Below are 20,625 nucleotides of genomic sequence, written 5' to 3' on the forward strand. Positions count from 1 at the left end.
CACTGTATCTGTGTGGTGGTGGCCATTTTAGTAAAGGAGTAGGGCTTTGCTTCCTTATGTCAGAGCTGCTGATGACTGGTGATCTGATGCTGGTGGAGCACTGATTAAGAGCCAGCCAGAGAGGTACATAAGTGACAGATCCACAGAATGAATGAAACAAAGGCAATACAATCCCTTCAGTAAATGTTCCCGAGTACAACATCCTCTCCTGCAAAGACAACAGTAAGCCGAAGAGCTATGACCTCAACAAGTGTTGTTGCAAAGGGTCTGAATACTTAAGCACATGTGATTTTTTGTTTTATTTTTAATACAATCACAGACATTTCTAAAATTCTGTTTTCACTTTGTCATTATGGGGTACTGAGTGAAGATTATTGAGCAAAAAAAAGAATTTAACAACTGTAGTTTCGGGCTGCAATATAACAACATTGAAAAAAGTTAAGGGGGTCTGAATACTTTCTGAATGCACTGTATATAGCAATGAATACATTGAGAGCAGGTATGCCTTAGAGATAGCTAAATGCCTTCAGGGAGTTCATATGCACAAAACTGTAAAGAAAGTGAGAGCTTGTAAATACAATATAATTTTAAAACTGAATCATGGATTTGCAGCTTTATTTGTTTTATTGTAGTCTGTGTAGAGGGCTATGGCTGATAATAAATGGATAAACAGAATCTCCGAAATAATTGTAGTTGGAAATGCCATATAAAAATGCAGATTGTATTCTGTGTGCTCAGAGATTGCTGGTAGCGACCACCCACTCTTGTGCTTTAATTGGCTGTCTCAGAATGGACTCTGAACATCTGAGATACAAAGCTCTTCCGTCTCTTATTAAAAGAAATCTCTCAGGGATCTCCAATCAGTCCAGCAAGCAATTAATTTCACAACAAAACCTGAGATGCGCGCTTGAACTTAAAATAGTTCTCGCCTCCCCTGAGTTCTTAATTACTTGAACGCTGTGATCACTGTTTTGACAGATCGCTGAGGAGCCGGCGTTATGCTACTTTGACAGCAATCAGTCTTCCTGGCTTAAATGTGAGCCTTCTCTAGAGATATACATTTGTATCGTACAGCTGGATTTTAGGCTAAATATAGCAGTGATTTTTGTTTTTAATTTATTTGCAATTCTGATTCGGGCTGTTTAGCCTTAAAGTAGATGTAAACCTTAAGTGGATGACATTTAGTTAGCAAAATCCCTGTGTATCATAAACAATTGCCATATTGTTTCTAACTCAAATACTTGTTTTCATCTTTTTTTTTTGGTTGCATTTTAGTGCAGATGATCTCTGCAGCCTTTGCTCTGCTACTTCCTGTCTGCGTGCACTCCAGAGATGGTTGCCTGGCCTTCTCAGAGCAGGTTTCCTGATGGTGACAACAGTACCAGCACATCCTGTATTAAAATGGCCACCTGTAGTCTCCATTGGAAGACAGGGCGACAACGCAGGAGCATAAGGGAAAGATAAGGACAGCAGAGCTTTGTTACCCTAACCCATAATTGGAAGTGCCTGAACAAGGACCTTCACCGCAGGATCAATAAATATTATTTTACTAAAGCTGCTGATTTTAATCTGATGAAAATTACTTTTGAACTCACATTAACATGTTAAAGTTTGTCTGAGATTTTGGTGACTGGGTTTACATATACTTTAAAGACAATTCCACCCAAACAGAGATCACTCCCAGCTCTGAGATTGTCTTTCAGGCTGAGATTGGCTTTTAGTTGAGTTGTCACCAAGGAGATTGGGACACCAGGGGACAGGCCACTATCCACTAGAGGGGATGTGGCTAAATGATTCATCAGCTGCATATTTTCCTGTAGAAGGATATGGTAAACTCAGGCTCAGAAAGTGTTAGCTTGGGTGAAAAGCTACCTGTCACAGCCTTGTCAAGGGAGCAGTTTAAAATATTGGTGGGACTATGGTAAAGACCATACTTGTGGTTGCCTAATAGTTTTGCATAAGATTGATTAAATACATGCCGAAACAAACATATGTGTGTTACTTTATGTATGTTTACAAGCTTATATTTTAAAATTACACTAAACTCAGGAGTTACATCTTGAAAATGCATTCAATTACCGCAACTATTAACAAAAATGTATCTTATTTGTGTATCACTCGGCTGTAGCTCCTCAAATCATCTCTGAATTGGTGCTGACCCCGTCCTTCCTTCTGGGGGGTGGCTACTTTTGTTCCTTATGGTCCTGTGTGTGTTGTAAAATAGCCACCACTCCAAGCTACTCCTGTGATGGACTACAATCTTAATACAAATTAGTAAACTTAACATGAGATTGTAGTCCATCACAGGAGTAGCTTGGAGTGGTGGCTATTTTACAACACACACAGGACCATAAGGAACAAAAGTAGCCACCCCCCAGAAGGAAGGACAGTTTTGGCACAAAGATGATGATCACAGATGGTTTGAGGCTCTACATCTGAGTGATACACAAATAAGATACTTTTTTGTTAATAGTTAAGGTATTTGAATGAATTTTTGTAAGATTTCACTTCTTTAGTTTAGTGTCACTTTAAAAAAAGATTTGTCTATAGTTGACCTTTAAGTTCTCCCCAGACTGAATTTAGAGTGCAGTGAGTTGTGCAGGAATAATTGAATCACCTCCAGGGTGAGCACTTGTCAGATTTGCTTGAAAAATAAGTAAGCCCAGCAGAGATTTTCCTCTCTATCCTCCTTTCCTCTCCCTGATCTCAAGAAGTCACTTGACTTTGTAGAGCAGCAGTAGACAGTGGGATTGACTTACTCTATGAATAAAGGTCTTGAATGTAGGTAAATAAAATGAACCAGCATTCTCTTTGAAATCCTTGTCATGTGCTAGCATTTTTTTTTTTTGTGTACACATGATTGGTACCTCAAACATAAACTTGGCAAATGAGCAGCATCTACTTCTTCAGTAAATCAGTAAAGATAATTTCATCCTCATAACTGAAAGCCCTCTCTAAAGAAAAAAAGTTTTCTCATTTTGGGTTGAGTGGGGAGGGAGTAAAACCCCTATTATCTTTTTATTGCTGTCGGTTTAGTTTTGGGATGGAGAGTCCAACAACCACATTTAGTTGTGATAATCGGTTGAAACAAACATATATAGGAACTATATATGAAGATGCGCACTCTTACCATTCCTCCATTCCTCACATCAAACCACTTTCCACCTGTATTCTGTTATTCTTTACAAGCTTCCACCACTCCCAGGGGGAAAATATTTGATTCTCCCACACAGTTAGGCAATGCAAAACATGAACAATGAGGTAGATTTATTATACTTTATTCATAAATTCCCCTTCAGCTGCTCAAACAAAACACTGATAAAATAAAAGCATACCCCTGACCACTTTTCAATTGCATGTCTGTTTTACATGAAAACGTGTGATTTATTTAATCTTCAGTGATAAATCTGCCGCAGACCTGTGCAAATCTACCGCAGTTTGCTGCCCAAGATTACAGGTGCATCTGTGCTAAATACGCACCAAAACTGTTGCATGGACTTTCTTTGACTGGCAGCAATTACATGTGTTGCTAATTTGCTTGATAAATGGCCTAGTGTCTTTTTCATGACATGGGATATCAAAGAAGTACCACTACCACTCCAGAAAGTGTAGATGGTACGTCCCTTTTAGATTGTAAGCCCTCACGGGCAGGGCCCTCCTTACCATGAATTGTATTGTGATTGTTATGTCTTCCTTATATTGTAAAGCTCTGCACAAACTGTTGGCGCTATATAAATCCTGTATAATAATAATCTGTGTAGTGCACTCCACACAAAGAGCTGGATATTTCCTCCTTTTGGTTTCTCCATTAAAGTATCTGTACAACACAGGCAGTGAGTGGGTATAAAGAGCCAAACAAGTGTCAGAGTGTACAACTCAGCTTCATCGTTAAAACATATTTTCTCTAATCTGTTCATTGAAGAACACAGCTGGATCTTAGGGCCATAACCAATGGGTTATAGTGCCACCTGTGGGAATAGGAGGCTAGTTACAAACCAAAAAAAATAACCAAAAGTAACCATTGTGGGTGGCCAAACCCCATCTGCAATAGAGAGTTCAGTTTTTGCCTGATATCAAAGATTTAGGAAATCTGGGGAATCTTGTTTTCTTACATGGATGGAACAACAGTTTTCTTTGTATATGTTTTCACTTTGATTTTTAGTCACAGGCTAGAATTCTAGATCCTGTTAGTGTTCCTAGTTGCAGCCTCCTAGCGCCTGCAGTTCACACAGTTATGATCCTAAGATCCAGCTGTGTCCTTCAACGAATGCAGAGAAAAGGCTTTTACAGTGAGTAAAAAGATAACTCACAAGATAAAATATCTATAACATTGATGTTAAAAACTGTCCAGCTTGGCTCTCATTCTTCTGGCTCCTAGGGGGCAGTATTAAACATTGCTCTTGTTCTATGTACATCTTTTGTCTTGTGAATGGTATAAAGCATGTTGAATAGTGGAGTTGTTTTGGATAGACTGAATGGCCTCTGTTGTGTACCTAATCCTTCTAAACACCATGGGCACCCAGCAAAAGACCTAACACACAGGTGCCTGGGTCTGCCAATGCACGTTTTTTAGCCAATGGAAGTTTTAGCTGGAGATTACCTGTGAATATATCCTGCCAGCTACCAACCTGTAGAACAGAGAGCAATGTTTGAAGTGCAGCTTGACCCTACTGCATTTTAATTTTCTGTTTTGCTATTTAAAACAGAATTGGATGGAGAAAGCAGAAAAGCAGAGTCTTTTATCGGACACCTTAGATCTTTCGGAACTTTTCCATCCGGATACATTCCTTAATGCTTTACGTCAGGAAACAGCAAGGTAAATCCAGACATTTGCATGTTTGTATGTATATTTGGTTTATGATAATAGTAATAGGTGAAGAGACACTTTCACTCGTGGGTTATATTTGTTTTCGGATGTAACATTCTGAAAACAAAAATCAAAGTTTTTTTGCCTGTAGCAAATACAACCTGTCTGCAAAGGTTATTTCTACCTATTTAAAGCCACTTCAGACTATTCACTAATGAACATTCTTTGAGCAAAGAGTTTAGAGGAGCTTTCAAAGCAGGTACTGCTACAGCTCATAATAAAGAACAAATGCACATAGCCTGATATTATGTAAAACTGCAGTATTTTTTTTTATTTGTTGCTGGAATTTTAAGAATACAAAATCATATCAGGCTTATACAAAAATGAGGGAAAGGCAGCTATTTAAAAGTCCTGAAACTGTTTTTGTCTAGGGGACTGTGGAAATGACTTTTACTCACCTGATCCCTGCTCCTGCAGGCTCCAGGACTAGATATACTGTATGTAATTTTGTGGAGGGAGATCCCCTGGTGGGATCTATCACACAGTGGACTAGGTATATATCAAATTTTGTGGGGGATGAAGGGAGTTCTCCTTACTGAGATCAAATAAAGAGCAGGCTGAGTATCTGTCAGAATATGTGGGGGTGAGGGGAGATCTCCTTACTGGAATCAATGGCAGAGTGGACTAGGTGTATATCATATGTTGTGGGGGATGAGGAAAGAGCAGGCTGAGTATCTGTCAAAATATATGGGGGTGAGGGGTAATCTCACCCCTACAAGGGAACAATAGCAGAGCGGACTAGGCATATGTTAGACTATGTTGGGTGGTGGAGGGAGATCTTCCTGCTGGGATCAATAACAAAGCTAACCTAGGTATAACCAAAATTTGAAAATAAAAAAGACCTACCAACCCTCTAGGTTCTGCAGTTCACAGCTATAATGCAATAATCATATCCAAAGTAGTTGCTGATTAGGTCTGACCTTTTTCATTATTCCCAATGCAGCATATATTACTGCAGTAATATATATTATAAGGTTAAGCAACCCAAATACCTCCCCCTAAAGGTTCACAATGTAATTTTATTACCAAAACCCCTCATTAAAAATGTGCGGCCCCCCTCATAAAAAAACTATTTCAGTGTACTGGGGCCCCAGATATGACCATGTATCATACTGATAGAACACAATATTAACAAAGCCTTCAGTAAGAGTTCCATCAGGGTGCCTTCAGTAAGAGTTCCATCAGGGTGCCTTAAGTAAGAGTTCAGTAGTAATTTTATTACCAAAACCCCTCATTAAAAATGTGCGGCCCCCCTCATAAAAAAACTATTTCAGTGTACTGGGGCCCCAGATATGACCATGTATCATACTGATAGAACACAATATTAACAAAGCCTTCAGTAAGAGTTCCATCAGGGTGCCTTCAGTAAGAGTTCCATCAGGGTGCCTTCAGTAAGAGTTCCATCACAGAACAAAATTGTGTGCGCTAGCCTAATAATGTGGCAATATGTCTAACAGGAAAAAAACCTGGTTCACTATGAAACAAAGACATATTAACACATCCATCAATATAGTCTGAATGTCAATTAAACCCTATATCAGCAATGGACGCAGAGCCATTTTACAGGGAGAGCGCATAATTTAATGGCTTTTAAGAAGTTGATCAGTATAGCAGATCTCTGAGGAAGGAACTGGTCTGATCATCCATCGTGTGGGACCCTGACTACTACACATGGCATCCCTGCACATTTGAAGAACCTTTTGTTCTAGTGACAGACTCACTTCTTGCCACTGTGAAAAGAAATTAGAGGAATCCCTGCAATAGTAAGACATAGACTATATTAATAACCTGACAGTTTTTTCCACTTCCCCCTTTTTAGTCCCCACTGTGCTCCACTATAAGGTTTTCCCATCACTTCTTATTCTCACAGGAAATAAGGGGATATATCCCCAAGGGGGACAGATAATGCAAATAAAAATCTTATACATGCTCAAGCCCTGAGGGCTTGTTCACACCATTTTCTGGTCCAGATCTGGAGCAGATCTGCAGACACGGTGCTATGTGTGCAGTGCGTTTTTGACACGTTCCAGTTTTGGAGTGGGGCTGTCAGTATGTTAGCTGCAGTGTGGTGCGTTTTCGGCATGTTTTTGTTGCGTTTTTGACGCGTTTGTGCGTTTCCGGACCGTATCCAGAACGGACAAAATGTGACATGCAGTATTTTCTCTGTCCGGACCAGAACGGACTGCACACCTGAGAACTGTAGCCCATGAAACACATAGGGATACTTTGGGATGCATTTTGGGTGCAGGAGCGCACAGTTCTGGTCCGGACATCGTGTGAACAAGCCCTTACTGTGTTTGAAAAAGATGTTTTGGTTTACACTTTGAAGAATTTTATCATATAATCCCTAGGTGACATTGCTTATATGTTCAGTAACCCAAGGACCCACGTGGTTAGAGAACATAGCTGCCCCCTCGCTGAATTTTGTTTGTTTAGTAAATACACATAATGCAGCTGTACGCTTTCAGCACACCTCCACGTTTTCCCTTTAATGCATCTGCCATATTTTCTGTCCTATAGAACAATGAACTGCTCAATGGATAACCTCAGATTTGTAGCATCCTGGAAAGGACGCATTCATGATGCCAAGCTCCAAGTCAAGGTAATAAAACACACAATAAACATCACACGGCACAATGAAAACGTCATGTTCAGACAAGATGTTCTGGTCATTGGTATGCAGCTCAGCTCAATACATAATAAAACTCTTTTAAAACTCCAGTGTGATTTACCTTCGCCGTGTTTCCCTATTAGTCAAACGGCCCGTTGTGTTTTCTGTGTTACTTGGCATAATTTTCAAACAGTGTGCAGTTGTATGTGACCTCTGTAGAAGTCAACAATTAAATTAACAGCCCACAGGATGGTGTATATTAGCTGCTGTCTGGCACCATTCCGCATTATAAAATAATAAGCTGCAGAACTTTACATGTCAGCAGTTTTCCTCCTGCAGTTGTGCTTTGTATAATCACACTTATTAAAAGAGGAATGGTGCAGGTCACAGCCTAAAAAGGCATCTGCGTTAAATATTTATGGGGCATTTCATTCTGATTAGAAGGACGTGTTAAACTGAAAATCATGCCTCGGGGTTGATTTACTAAAGGTCAATTAGGCTGTTCACTTTGCAAGGGAATTTGCACATTGCATGGGAAGTTTTCCCTTAGCATTGGAGCGTGGACAGGCTCATGACCTGCACATGCCACACAACCAAACACAGAGACTAGTGTGAGAGTTGGAGTGGTGGTTTCCTTCCATATTTAACTGGTTTACAACAACTATGGGGTTGATTTACTAAAGGGCAATTAGGCTGTTAGCTTTGCTAGGAAATTTGCACATTGCATGGGAAGTTTTTCCATAGCATAGGAGTGTGGGCAGGCTCGTGAACTGCACATGTCGCACAACCAAACACAGAGACTAGTATAAGAATATAACTGGTGGTTTATTTCCATATTTAACTAGTTTGCAGCAACTTACTTTGTCCAATGACCATGCTCTTTTCTGCCAAGCAATATTCTATATATGAATATATGAACAGGTATGGGGGCTTTTACATAAAACCCAAATTCCAAAAAAGTTGGGACGCTATGTAAAATCCACATAATAACATATTGCAATGATTTGCAAATCTCATAAACCCATATTTTATTCACAATAGAAAATAAAAAACATATCAAATGTTTAAACTGAGAAAATGAACCATTTTAGTAAAAAACAGAGGTAAGTTTGAAATTGATGGTAGCAACACTTCTCAAAAAAGTTGGGACAGGACCATGTTTAGCATGGTGTAGCATCCCCTCTTCTTTAAACAACACTCTGTACACATCTGGGAACTGAGGAGACCAGTTGCTGGAGTTTTGGGAGAGAAGGCTTGTCCCATTCTTGCCTGATATACGATTCTACCTGGTCAACAGTCCTGGGTTTTCTTTGTTGTATGTTTCCTTTTAAGATGCGCCAAATATTTTCAGTTGGTAAAAGGTCTGGACTGCAGACAGGTTAGTTAAGCACCCGGACTCTTCTACTATGAAACCATGCTGTTGTCATAGTTGCTGTATGCGGTTTAGCATTGTCCTGCTAAAATATATGCAAGGCCTTTCCTGAAAAAGATGTTGTCTAGATGGGAGCATATGCTACTCTAAAACCTGGATATATCTTTCAGCATTGATGGTTCCTTTCCAGATGTGCAAGTTGCCCATTTTATTCCCACTAATGCACCCCCATACCATGAGAGATGCAGATAACAAGCCTGCAGTTCCCTCTCCTCTTTAGGCCCCGTTCACAATGAGCGATTTATCGCGCGATTTTTGTAGCGATATCGCTCATATTTCCGCACTATATCGCTCTATGTAGCTTCACCAATACATTTCAATGTAGCTGTTCACATCTCGTCGCTCAATGTCGCTCAATATCGCTCAATATCGCTTGTAGCTCGTCGCTGGTAGCTTGTCGCTTCTACATGACCCTTTTTTAGAGCGATTTTGCTCCTGATTGCATACAGCCCAATAGGAAGAAGTCGCGCGACACGTCGCTCAACGTCGCTCAATGTCGCTCAATGTCGCTCAAAGTAGCGCGATTTCCATGTCGCTCAGTGTGAATGGGGTCTAAGTCTGGCCCATGGTTGCCTAAAAGAATGTAAAATTTCAATTTGTCTGACAACTGAACAGTTTCCACTTTGCAACATACCATTTTAAATGAGCTTTGGTGTAGAGAAGACAGCTGTATTTCTGGATCATGTTCAGATATGGCTTCTTCTTTGCAAGATAAAGCTTTAACTTGCGTTTTTGAATGGCACTGCGGTGATTTTTGGAAATATTGCTGAGCCCATGCAGTAATTTCCATCAAAGAATCATGCCTGTTTCCAATGCAGGTCCGTCTTAGGGCCCGAAGATCACATGCATCCAATACTGCGTTTCGACCTTGTCCCTTGCTCACAGAGATTTCTCCATATTCTCTGAATCTTATGATGATATATTTAAAGTCCTCACGATTTTACGTTGAGGAACATTATTCTGAAATTGTTCCACAATTTTTACACGCAGCTTTTCACAGATTGGTGAACCTCTGCCCATCTTTACTTCTGAGACATTCTGACCCTCTAAGATGCTCGCTCTATACCCAGTCATGTCACTGACCTGTTGCCAATTAACCTAATTAGCTGCAAAATGTTCTTCCAGCTCTTCCTTGTTAGAAACACTTACTTTGACCTTTGTTGCCCTGTTCCAACTTTTTTGAGACGTGTTGCCGTCATCAATTTCAAAATTACCATATTTTTTTCTTCAAATGGTACATTTTCTCAGTTTAAACATTTGATATGTTTTCTATTTTCTATTGTGAATAAAATATGGGTTTATGAGATTTGCAAATCATTGCATTTTGTTTTTATGTAGATTTACACAGCGTCCCAACTTTTTTGGGGTTGTATATGTCCATGGTATTTATTAGCTTTTTCACATCATGATTTCAAACGTATTGGTCCTAAATCCCCTCATTTAAAATCTTATCATTTTGCATTACATTCAGTACAGGGTTAACAATGGAAGGAACTTGCCTATGAGAACACAACAAGTTTGGAGCCTGTACTGCAGCTGATTCCATAATCTGTTAAACGGAATGGTCTTTCTACTGTTGAATAGGGTACCACCAAATGACTTCCTGTGTTATATTCTACGGAGACCTTTCTCCAGGACAGAACACTTTTTACACGGACATCACCACTTGTATGACGCAAATAACCCTTTGAGAAAAATAAAAGGCAAAATTTGGCTCCTATTAAACCCCAAACATCATATTGTTAAATAGGCTGCTGTACTCTAACTACAGAGGGTCCAGGAGATAGCAGCTGCTTGTTGATGCCTCCATTGTTTTTTAGTGGGTGTAATATTCCCCTCTCACTGATATTATTTATTTAGGCCTCATCTGTGTTTGGGTTGAGCATTGTTCAGCCACACCAAATAGTGTTTAATGACATTGTTCCATTAAAGCACGCCTTGCTTTGAATAGCTGGATTTGTATTCAGAACAATTAGAGAATAATTAAAGGAAGTTGATTGATGATAATAGCTGTTCATTTAGGTGTCTTTAATCCTGCCATTATGTTTAGACATTTATATTAAATAGACTCGGGTGTGCACGTGTCACTTGCATTAGCACAGCAGGCCACATAATTAGATCCATTCATTCTCTGGGATCATCGCAGGTAACAGGATCTGCTAATACAAAATGAAAAATTGTTTTTTGAAGAATAAATTTTTATGTATTATGTTATTAAAATTACAGTGAGAGATAGTACAAAGGCGGCCTGAATTGACATTCACAGTAGTAGAACATATCACAGACAATTCCAATTCTTGTTAATCAGGTTGTAGAACCAGAACCATCAAACAGTTAACAGGGAAGTAGGGGGGGGAGTGTGCATGGCCCAGTGGGTTAGAGCCCACAATACGATCCCTGATGGGGTCTGTTTAGTTCAAATTACAGCAATAGTCAATGAACACTCTTCAAAACTTCAGGTAAAAAGGTAGGATGCCCTTCTAGGTCAGTAGAAGGTGGGGGCCTTTAAGGCTAGCGTGACAATAAAGAGAACCCAGGGGCTTCACAATGCAATTTATTGATCTTGGGTAATGCGGAGGTAGGCTGTACGGGTTTTATCCTCATCAGGAGATGTACATCAGTGACCCAGTCTATAATTTGGGAGATATGGAGGACCTCCAGGGCTGATAAAATTATAGTGCTCGCGCCAACAATAAAACACACAGCAAGGTCTTGAAGATCATGGCTTAGGGTGTATTTCAGATTGAGCAATAAATAGTACAGCAAAGAAATTAGTTGGTCCAGAAATGTTTTGACAAAGTTATTCAAAATAATTTCTGGACCAACTCATTCAGAGGGGCAGACTTACTTAAGGAGGAGAAGGAGTCTTGAAGCTGGAAATATTAGAGCCATTCTCTTTTGGTGAGGTCTGTCAAAGGTTGAAAACCTTTTGCAGTGAGTTTTAACACATGCCTCTCACTTCAAAGGATGGACCTAATGATTGTTTTAGATCTCATTAAGCTTGTTTCCCAACTGCAGGGGGAATAAAACTGAATGGTGTCTTCATCTCCTCAATGCTTAATGTATAATATGTGTGCAATGAACCGGCGCGATCAGTATAGAATATGTTCTTGGAGGAGGAAAGGGTTGCAAATATCAATCTGTACAAAGTGTTCAGCACTTTTGTATCTCTTCCTGGTCCACTCTCTGTATCATCACCTGAACTCCATATTTTGGTAAAATTAAAAATTTGGAGACATATACATGCACCATCTGTAATAAATAAAGAAGTCTTCGATGGGCCTTAACTGTGGACCCTGAAAGCACCAAAGGGCCACACATATTATTGAGTATATTTAATGCTACAGAAGACTGTCAGAAACTGCAGAAATACTTGAGGAAATAATTGTCAGAGCCTACAGACATTCTCCAGGTGATGGAAACCTGCTGCATAAGGTAGAGTCTGGGGATGTGTTATGTGAAACTGCTGGTGATCACTGTCATGACAATCCCTGTGACAAAACCCTCAGTAAGGTTTATCACTACTTGAAGCTTTGTAAAAGCCTGCTGAAGCCTGCTAGTAGCTTGCTTAAAGTGACAGGACATTAAGAGCTGTGTTTAGCATTCCCAAACTAGAACTGAAGTGTTCTTTTAAGACTTCATCAAAGCTTGCTGTACACACTACATAAAAGCTGAAGCTTGTGTGAACAGGGCCTTTTATCTATAGCCAGTGGTGTCCCTAGCCTTTTTGCTGCCAGAGGCGGCAGCGGAGGAGGGGAGCTGTGCTTGTGCATACTGCCCTCTACAGGCATTGCAGATACACATCTGCAGAGCTGGCTTAGCAACTTGGAGCATACAGCCCAATAGGAAGAAGTCGCGCGACACGTCGCTCAACGTCGCTCAATGTCGCTCAATGTCGCTCAAAGTAGCGCGATTTCCATGTCGCTCAGTGTGAATGGGGTCTAAGTCTGGCCCATGGTTGCCTAAAAGAATGTAAAATTTCAATTTGTCTGACAACTGAACAGTTTCCACTTTGCAACATACCATTTTAAATGAGCTTTGGTGTAGAGAAGACAGCTGTATTTCTGGATCATGTTCAGATATGGCTTCTTCTTTGCAAGATAAAGCTTTAACTTGCGTTTTTGAATGGCACTGCGGTGATTTTTGGAAATATTGCTGAGCCCATGCAGTAATTTCCATCAAAGAATCATGCCTGTTTCCAATGCAGGGCCGTCTTAGGGCCCGAAGATCACATGCATCCAATACTGCGTTTCGACCTTGTCCCTTGCTCACAGAGATTTCTCCATATTCTCTGAATCTTATGATGATATATTTAAAGTCCTCACGATTTTACGTTGAGGAACATTATTCTGAAATTGTTCCACAATTTTTACACGCAGCTTTTCACAGATTGGTGAACCTCTGCCCATCTTTACTTCTGAGACATTCTGACCCTCTAAGATGCTCGCTCTATACCCAGTCATGTCACTGACCTGTTGCCAATTAACCTAATTAGCTGCAAAATGTTCTTCCAGCTCTTCCTTGTTAGAAACACTTACTTTGACCTTTGTTGCCCTGTTCCAACTTTTTTGAGACGTGTTGCCGTCATCAATTTCAAAATTACCATATTTTTTTCTTCAAATGGTACATTTTCTCAGTTTAAACATTTGATATGTTTTCTATTTTCTATTGTGAATAAAATATGGGTTTATGAGATTTGCAAATCATTGCATTTTGTTTTTATGTAGATTTACACAGCGTCCCAACTTTTTTGGGGTTGTATATGTCCATGGTATTTATTAGCTTTTTCACATCATGATTTCAAACGTATTGGTCCTAAATCCCCTCATTTAAAATCTTATCATTTTGCATTACATTCAGTACAGGGTTAACAATGGAAGGAACTTGCCTATGAGAACACAACAAGTTTGGAGCCTGTACTGCAGCTGATTCCATAATCTGTTAAACGGAATGGTCTTTCTACTGTTGAATAGGGTACCACCAAATGACTTCCTGTGTTATATTCTACGGAGACCTTTCTCCAGGACAGAACACTTTTTACACGGACATCACCACTTGTATGACGCAAATAACCCTTTGAGAAAAATAAAAGGCAAAATTTGGCTCCTATTAAACCCCAAACATCATATTGTTAAATAGGCTGCTGTACTCTAACTACAGAGGGTCCAGGAGATAGCAGCTGCTTGTTGATGCCTCCATTGTTTTTTAGTGGGTGTAATATTCCCCTCTCACTGATATTATTTATTTAGGCCTCATCTGTGTTTGGGTTGAGCATTGTTCAGCCACACCAAATAGTGTTTAATGACATTGTTCCATTAAAGCACGCCTTGCTTTGAATAGCTGGATTTGTATTCAGAACAATTAGAGAATAATTAAAGGAAGTTGATTGATGATAATAGCTGTTCATTTAGGTGTCTTTAATCCTGCCATTATGTTTAGACATTTATATTAAATAGACTCGGGTGTGCACGTGTCACTTGCATTAGCACAGCAGGCCACATAATTAGATCCATTCATTCTCTGGGATCATCGCAGGTAACAGGATCTGCTAATACAAAATGAAAAATTGTTTTTTGAAGAATAAATTTTTATGTATTATGTTATTAAAATTACAGTGAGAGATAGTACAAAGGCGGCCTGAATTGACATTCACAGTAGTAGAACATATCACAGACAATTCCAATTCTTGTTAATCAGGTTGTAGAACCAGAACCATCAAACAGTTAACAGGGAAGTAGGGGGGGGAGTGTGCATGGCCCAGTGGGTTAGAGCCCACAATACGATCCCTGATGGGGTCTGTTTAGTTCAAATTACAGCAATAGTCAATGAACACTCTTCAAAACTTCAGGTAAAAAGGTAGGATGCCCTTCTAGGTCAGTAGAAGGTGGGGGCCTTTAAGGCTAGCGTGACAATAAAGAGAACCCAGGGGCTTCACAATGCAATTTATTGATCTTGGGTAATGCGGAGGTAGGCTGTACGGGTTTTATCCTCATCAGGAGATGTACATCAGTGACCCAGTCTATAATTTGGGAGATATGGAGGACCTCCAGGGCTGATAAAATTATAGTGCTCGCGCCAACAATAAAACACACAGCAAGGTCTTGAAGATCATGGCTTAGGGTGTATTTCAGATTGAGCAATAAATAGTACAGCAAAGAAATTAGTTGGTCCAGAAATGTTTTGACAAAGTTATTCAAAATAATTTCTGGACCAACTCATTCAGAGGGGCAGACTTACTTAAGGAGGAGAAGGAGTCTTGAAGCTGGAAATATTAGAGCCATTCTCTTTTGGTGAGGTCTGTCAAAGGTTGAAAACCTTTTGCAGTGAGTTTTAACACATGCCTCTCACTTCAAAGGATGGACCTAATGATTGTTTTAGATCTCATTAAGCTTGTTTCCCAACTGCAGGGGGAATAAAACTGAATGGTGTCTTCATCTCCTCAATGCTTAATGTATAATATGTGTGCAATGAACCGGCGCGATCAGTATAGAATATGTTCTTGGAGGAGGAAAGGGTTGCAAATATCAATCTGTACAAAGTGTTCAGCACTTTTGTATCTCTTCCTGGTCCACTCTCTGTATCATCACCTGAACTCCATATTTTGGTAAAATTAAAAATTTGGAGACATATACATGCACCATCTGTAATAAATAAAGAAGTCTTCGATGGGCCTTAACTGTGGACCCTGAAAGCACCAAAGGGCCACACATATTATTGAGTATATTTAATGCTACAGAAGACTGTCAGAAACTGCAGAAATACTTGAGGAAATAATTGTCAGAGCCTACAGACATTCTCCAGGTGATGGAAACCTGCTGCATAAGGTAGAGTCTGGGGATGTGTTATGTGAAACTGCTGGTGATCACTGTCATGACAATCCCTGTGACAAAACCCTCAGTAAGGTTTATCACTACTTGAAGCTTTGTAAAAGCCTGCTGAAGCCTGCTAGTAGCTTGCTTAAAGTGACAGGACATTAAGAGCTGTGTTTAGCATTCCCAAACTAGAACTGAAGTGTTCTTTTAAGACTTCATCAAAGCTTGCTGTACACACTACATAAAAGCTGAAGCTTGTGTGAACAGGGCCTTTTATCTATAGCCAGTGGTGTCCCTAGCCTTTTTGCTGCCAGAGGCGGCAGCGGAGGAGGGGAGCTGTGCTTGTGCATACTGCCCTCTACAGGCATTGCAGATACACATCTGCAGAGCTGGCTTAGCAACTTGGGACGGTGCGCCCGGCGTCACACCAAGATCCTAGCAACCAGTGACAGCCAGAGTGTCCTAGGTTGCTGAGAGCTCGGCGGGGAGATGTGGCCCTTGTATATCCCGTCTGGCTCTTAGCATTCTGGGGCAGTTTGGTCGGAAAGGGGGCAGCATGGCCCTCTTGCCTGCCACCCACCTTCACCATGTGGCCCAAAGAGATGCTGCCTGCCAGTGTATTAGCACATTATGGCAGTTGTACCTGCCAAAGTGATCATCTCCAGTGATGCAATGCCAGCAGTCTCCTCTCTTGCCAGTCCCTTCATCTTCTTTTCAGTCTTGATTCTCCAGGCCCAGATGACATAACTCCCAAGCATGTGCAATGGAAATACTTCATCTTGACAAGGAATTCAGTCAAGACTGTGTCCTGAGCTGCACATTCACACAGTGTACAACGCTGAAAGGCAGCTAGGAGAATCTATGACAGGAGAGACATTGACAGTATCGTCTGTCATAATAGGCATGCCTGTCAGCATTTTTCTATGTCTGCTTTAGGTAGGGGAATGCTGGAACACCTGTCAACTTGTTATTGTTGTCTTGTTCTCTGTTGCAGATTTTCCCTCACTTCCTGTCTGGTAAAACATTGTGCAAGGGTTCTAACCTTTCTCCATTCTATCCAAAATTAGAAAAAAGTTTGAATTTTATATACACTTTAATGTTTTAGGCATGTCCCACTTTTCACATTGCACTGTACTATTAGATTCCTTATTGAAGTCACATAATTCTGGACAACGCAGACTGGGTTAGTAGTGACAACCACATTAAAGAAACCTCACACCTGTAGATCTTCAGAGCAGGGAACTGCTTACTCATTAACATACTCAAGAATACAGTACTAGATGATGATGATGATGATGATTTTTAAAGACTAGTTTTGTAAATTTTGGTGAATATATAATGTCTATTTAATTCAGTTTTTCTTACATTTTTGTTCATTGTTCGTGATGTCCTTTGACACTGCTGAGCAATGCAACAAGTATATTCAGTCTATTGCAGCTCAGCTTCCTCTGAAACAATACCACCTGCTATGCTTTGACATTTCTACATGGTCTTTATTGCAAAAGCAAATTCCAGCCTCCTGGAAGCTAACAATGAGGAATAGTTGAGGTGTTTGTTTTGAAGCTGGATTTCCTTTTCTCACACATCACAGCGCATTCCTTGCCTTCCTGTTATTTACATGTGTGTATGTGTGAGGCTCCAGGGCCTTCCATTCCGCTGGTCACGAATGTATAATATGCATGTAAGGCAGCAATCTGGTGCTAATGGTCTCCTGTGTTTATGTTGTTAGATCAGCGGACTGCAGCTGGAAGGATGCAGTTTTGATGGAAATCGACTTTTAGAAAACCAGCATGACTCTCCAAGCGTATCTATGGTGCCTCCTTGTTATATGGCTTGGATTACACAGGTAAAGTAGTGGTAGCTGTACAACTTATGCAATCAAAAGCCAGTCACCAGTGCCAGTACTTCTGCACCTGTACCTGAGCCCTTGATGGGGCATAAGCTGTACACCATGGCCCTTCTTCTTGCCACTGAGAGTCTGAAGACTGTAAAAGTTGTTCCTCTGCTGGTGAACGCTTCCAGCAATCATTGCTATCAGTTAATTATAGAAATCTCCTCTTCCACAGAAATAACATGCAAAGCCATGGTTATAATTATATTTTCATTGGTGACTTATAATATAATAGTGGTGGGCTACCATTATGTCATCACTGAACAAGCAAAGCCACCCTTCTGCCATCCACATAGCCAAGATCTAAAAGAAAAGTCTAATAGCAATTCTGTTGTACATCGGGATTATTACTAACATTTTACACAGGTTTCCTGCTTTCCCTTGTATAATACCGGGGGAATCTTATGTTAGACCAGACATCTTACACCCTTTTATTCTAGAGGAACACTTGAAATAAGTGCTGTCTCTACAGCGTTGCCCCCTTGATGGCCAGATGATGGAGTCATCGCTGGCTCGCTAGTAGAGAAGATCCTGCAGTCTTTTAGCCATCAAATGAGTATGGGCTCACTGTTCTACTAGTGAGAGAGCGACACCGTAGTGGCAGACGAGTGGTTTTTATTTTCCCTTCTCTAGCAATCCATACAGTTACAAGTTGCCAACAGGAGCACTAAAATGGCATAGGCCTTAAACTGAAAGGCAGCATTGCAACCAATCCGCCACTGTGTAGACTGTATTATGTTACCAGGTTATATGTCAATAATGCTTAGCAGAATTATTCTATAACTAGTATTGAAAAGCATTTCACATCCTCAGGTAATCCATCGCCATTATAAACCACTATACAAGGACGTAAGCTATTGTAGAGTTTTTTTATGCTTTATTGTATCAACAGAATACACTTGCCATCTATTCTCCCGAGGAGTGCATCTCTCTACCAGTGTACACTAGTGCTGAGCGGGATCGAGTTGTGACCAACATTGACGTGCCATGTGGTGGAAGCCAGAATCAGTGGATACAATGCGGGGCTGCGCTGTTCCTGAAGAATCAGTAGAGGAATACAAGAACACTACAAATCTGATTTCACGGGAATGTGATATATTACCTCCATGTGATATTTATATATTTTGTAATAGATTGTTAATTGATGTTTCTGTTGCATTATGATTATTATGTAATTGTTCTATTAAAGAGTATTCTGGATTTCTAAACATGTTTGCAGTCTTGTTTTTTTTTTGTGCCATAAATCTATGATTCCTCATCATATGTCATATTTCCATTGACAGTAATAAAAGTAATTTCTGCTTCTCACAATAAATGGTAAATTAACCCCCCCCCTCGTGGCTATCTCTCTCTATATGCTCCTCAGGCTTCTGCAGATCTGTTATTTTTAAGGTCAGTATGGTTCCAGACTCAGAATTCCACTGATCATCATGTTTTGGTAGAGTAGGGCTTCATCAGCAGGGGAGTGAACTTTGGAGAGAGTGGACATTAAAGGCTAAGTTTACTTTTAATACTTGTTCCATGTTATGCCTTTTTACAGATGCTGTGAAAGGAGAGACTACAAGTCCTGTCAGCCACAGCGGCAGAGGTAGTTCTCAATGGAGTACAAGAGCAGTAACATCACCACACTTGTAGTCCATTGGAGTCCCATCCAAAACCAGGAAGGGAGAAATGATGGAGTGTACTGTGCTCCATTAAAGACAACGCTGGACAGAGAGAAGTGGTGATGGGTGCTGTGTTTAATGACGGCACTGGCGTAACTAACAGGATTGCAGTGGTTGCATTTGCAACTGGGCCCTGGCGTCACACCACCTGGGGGGCCCAGAGAGAAAGAAGGGGGTCCAGCCCCTGTAACCGCTGAGGCGGGGCCCTTCATGCTTTCTTGCACCAAAGGCCCTGAGGTTTCTAGTTACGCCTCTGGTTGCAATGCTTTACTGGGCCACTGCAATTAATGGGGTTGGCATGTAGCAATATGCAGCCACGTCCTGTCATCTGGCATGTTAATTGCTGTCACTCCTGGGTGCCGGTTTCAGCACAAATGTGCACACTGTACGGCTCTGCACATCCATGTGATTGAGACCTAAAACATAACTTTCCCACTGAGAGGGGTTTACTGCTAGCTAATAGAAAAACACCACCTTTGGGTAGAGCAGAACAATTATCAGGAGCTCAGTTCTCAGGATCCAGCAGACCAGCTCTCACTGCTATACTCACCATATGATATACCTCTGCCTAACAAATTCACTCTACCGGAGCTCCATGACAGCTTTTTAGAAGATCGAGTTTTTGGAAAATGATATTGCTGCTGTATATTGTAACATCTGAGGAGTTTATTCATGCAACAGTTCAGTTATTGAATGACCCACTTTCTAGAAGAAAACTATGTGGGCAGCCATTGCCTTTGTAGATCTTACAAACAGATTGTAACCCGTGTGGCCACCTTATCCCTTTAATGTTCCAGTACTGGACTTCTAAATCACATCCTAAATGGCAAGCTTAATCACTTCTTATACACAAAGGACCTATGCATCAAAGTGTCACTACTAAGAACTGAGAGTTAATTCTGCACAACCACCAATCAGATGAAATCTGGCTTCAGACTTTGAGTTTGATTGGTGTCCCTGGGGAAATAACTCCAGCTCTTAGTACTGATACTTTGACACATCAGGTCCATAATGATGAATTGAGTTTTAGAAGCAGCATTTCTACACTATAAACTATTATGAAGGTCCATTAATTACTTTATTTCAGTAAAGGAATTATTAATCTCCCCATTTAAAATGCAGCTTGGTAATTGCTCATCTGTCGCTAAACCTAATAAATGATAATATAGATGTTTCATAAATATTGTATGCATGTGTATGCATCAAGCTGAGCTACTAAGCAAGCTGAGGAATCAGATTAGAAACTGAACTTAGTGTTCATGATTTATTGTATATGTGTTTGTTAGTTTATCCCATAATACCTTACCTGGAAACAAATTTAATGTACACTGCCTAGCCAAAAGAATAG

At 40.4% G+C, this 20,625-nt stretch overlaps 1 protein-coding gene across 1 annotated transcript in view; it reads left to right on the forward strand.

The window, feature by feature from the left end:
• Positions 1 to 18,747, forward strand: part of DYNC2H1 (dynein cytoplasmic 2 heavy chain 1) — a 315,198-nt gene extending 296,451 nt beyond the window's left edge. Inside the window, exons 86-89 of the mRNA XM_018567326.1 lie at positions 4,707 to 4,816; positions 7,388 to 7,469; positions 17,452 to 17,568; positions 18,506 to 18,747. Coding sequence (XP_018422828.1) covers positions 4,707 to 4,816; positions 7,388 to 7,469; positions 17,452 to 17,568; positions 18,506 to 18,664 — 468 coding nt within the window. The 3' untranslated portion in view covers positions 18,665 to 18,747. The remainder of the gene's footprint in view (positions 1 to 4,706; positions 4,817 to 7,387; positions 7,470 to 17,451; positions 17,569 to 18,505) is intronic.
• The last annotated feature ends 1,878 nt before the right edge of the window (positions 18,748 to 20,625 follow it).

Source organism: Nanorana parkeri, unplaced genomic scaffold, assembly GCF_000935625.1.
Source record: "Nanorana parkeri isolate BGI_ZX_2015 unplaced genomic scaffold, ASM93562v1 scaffold1029, whole genome shotgun sequence".
Classification (NCBI taxonomy): domain Eukaryota; kingdom Metazoa; phylum Chordata; class Amphibia; order Anura; family Dicroglossidae; genus Nanorana; species Nanorana parkeri.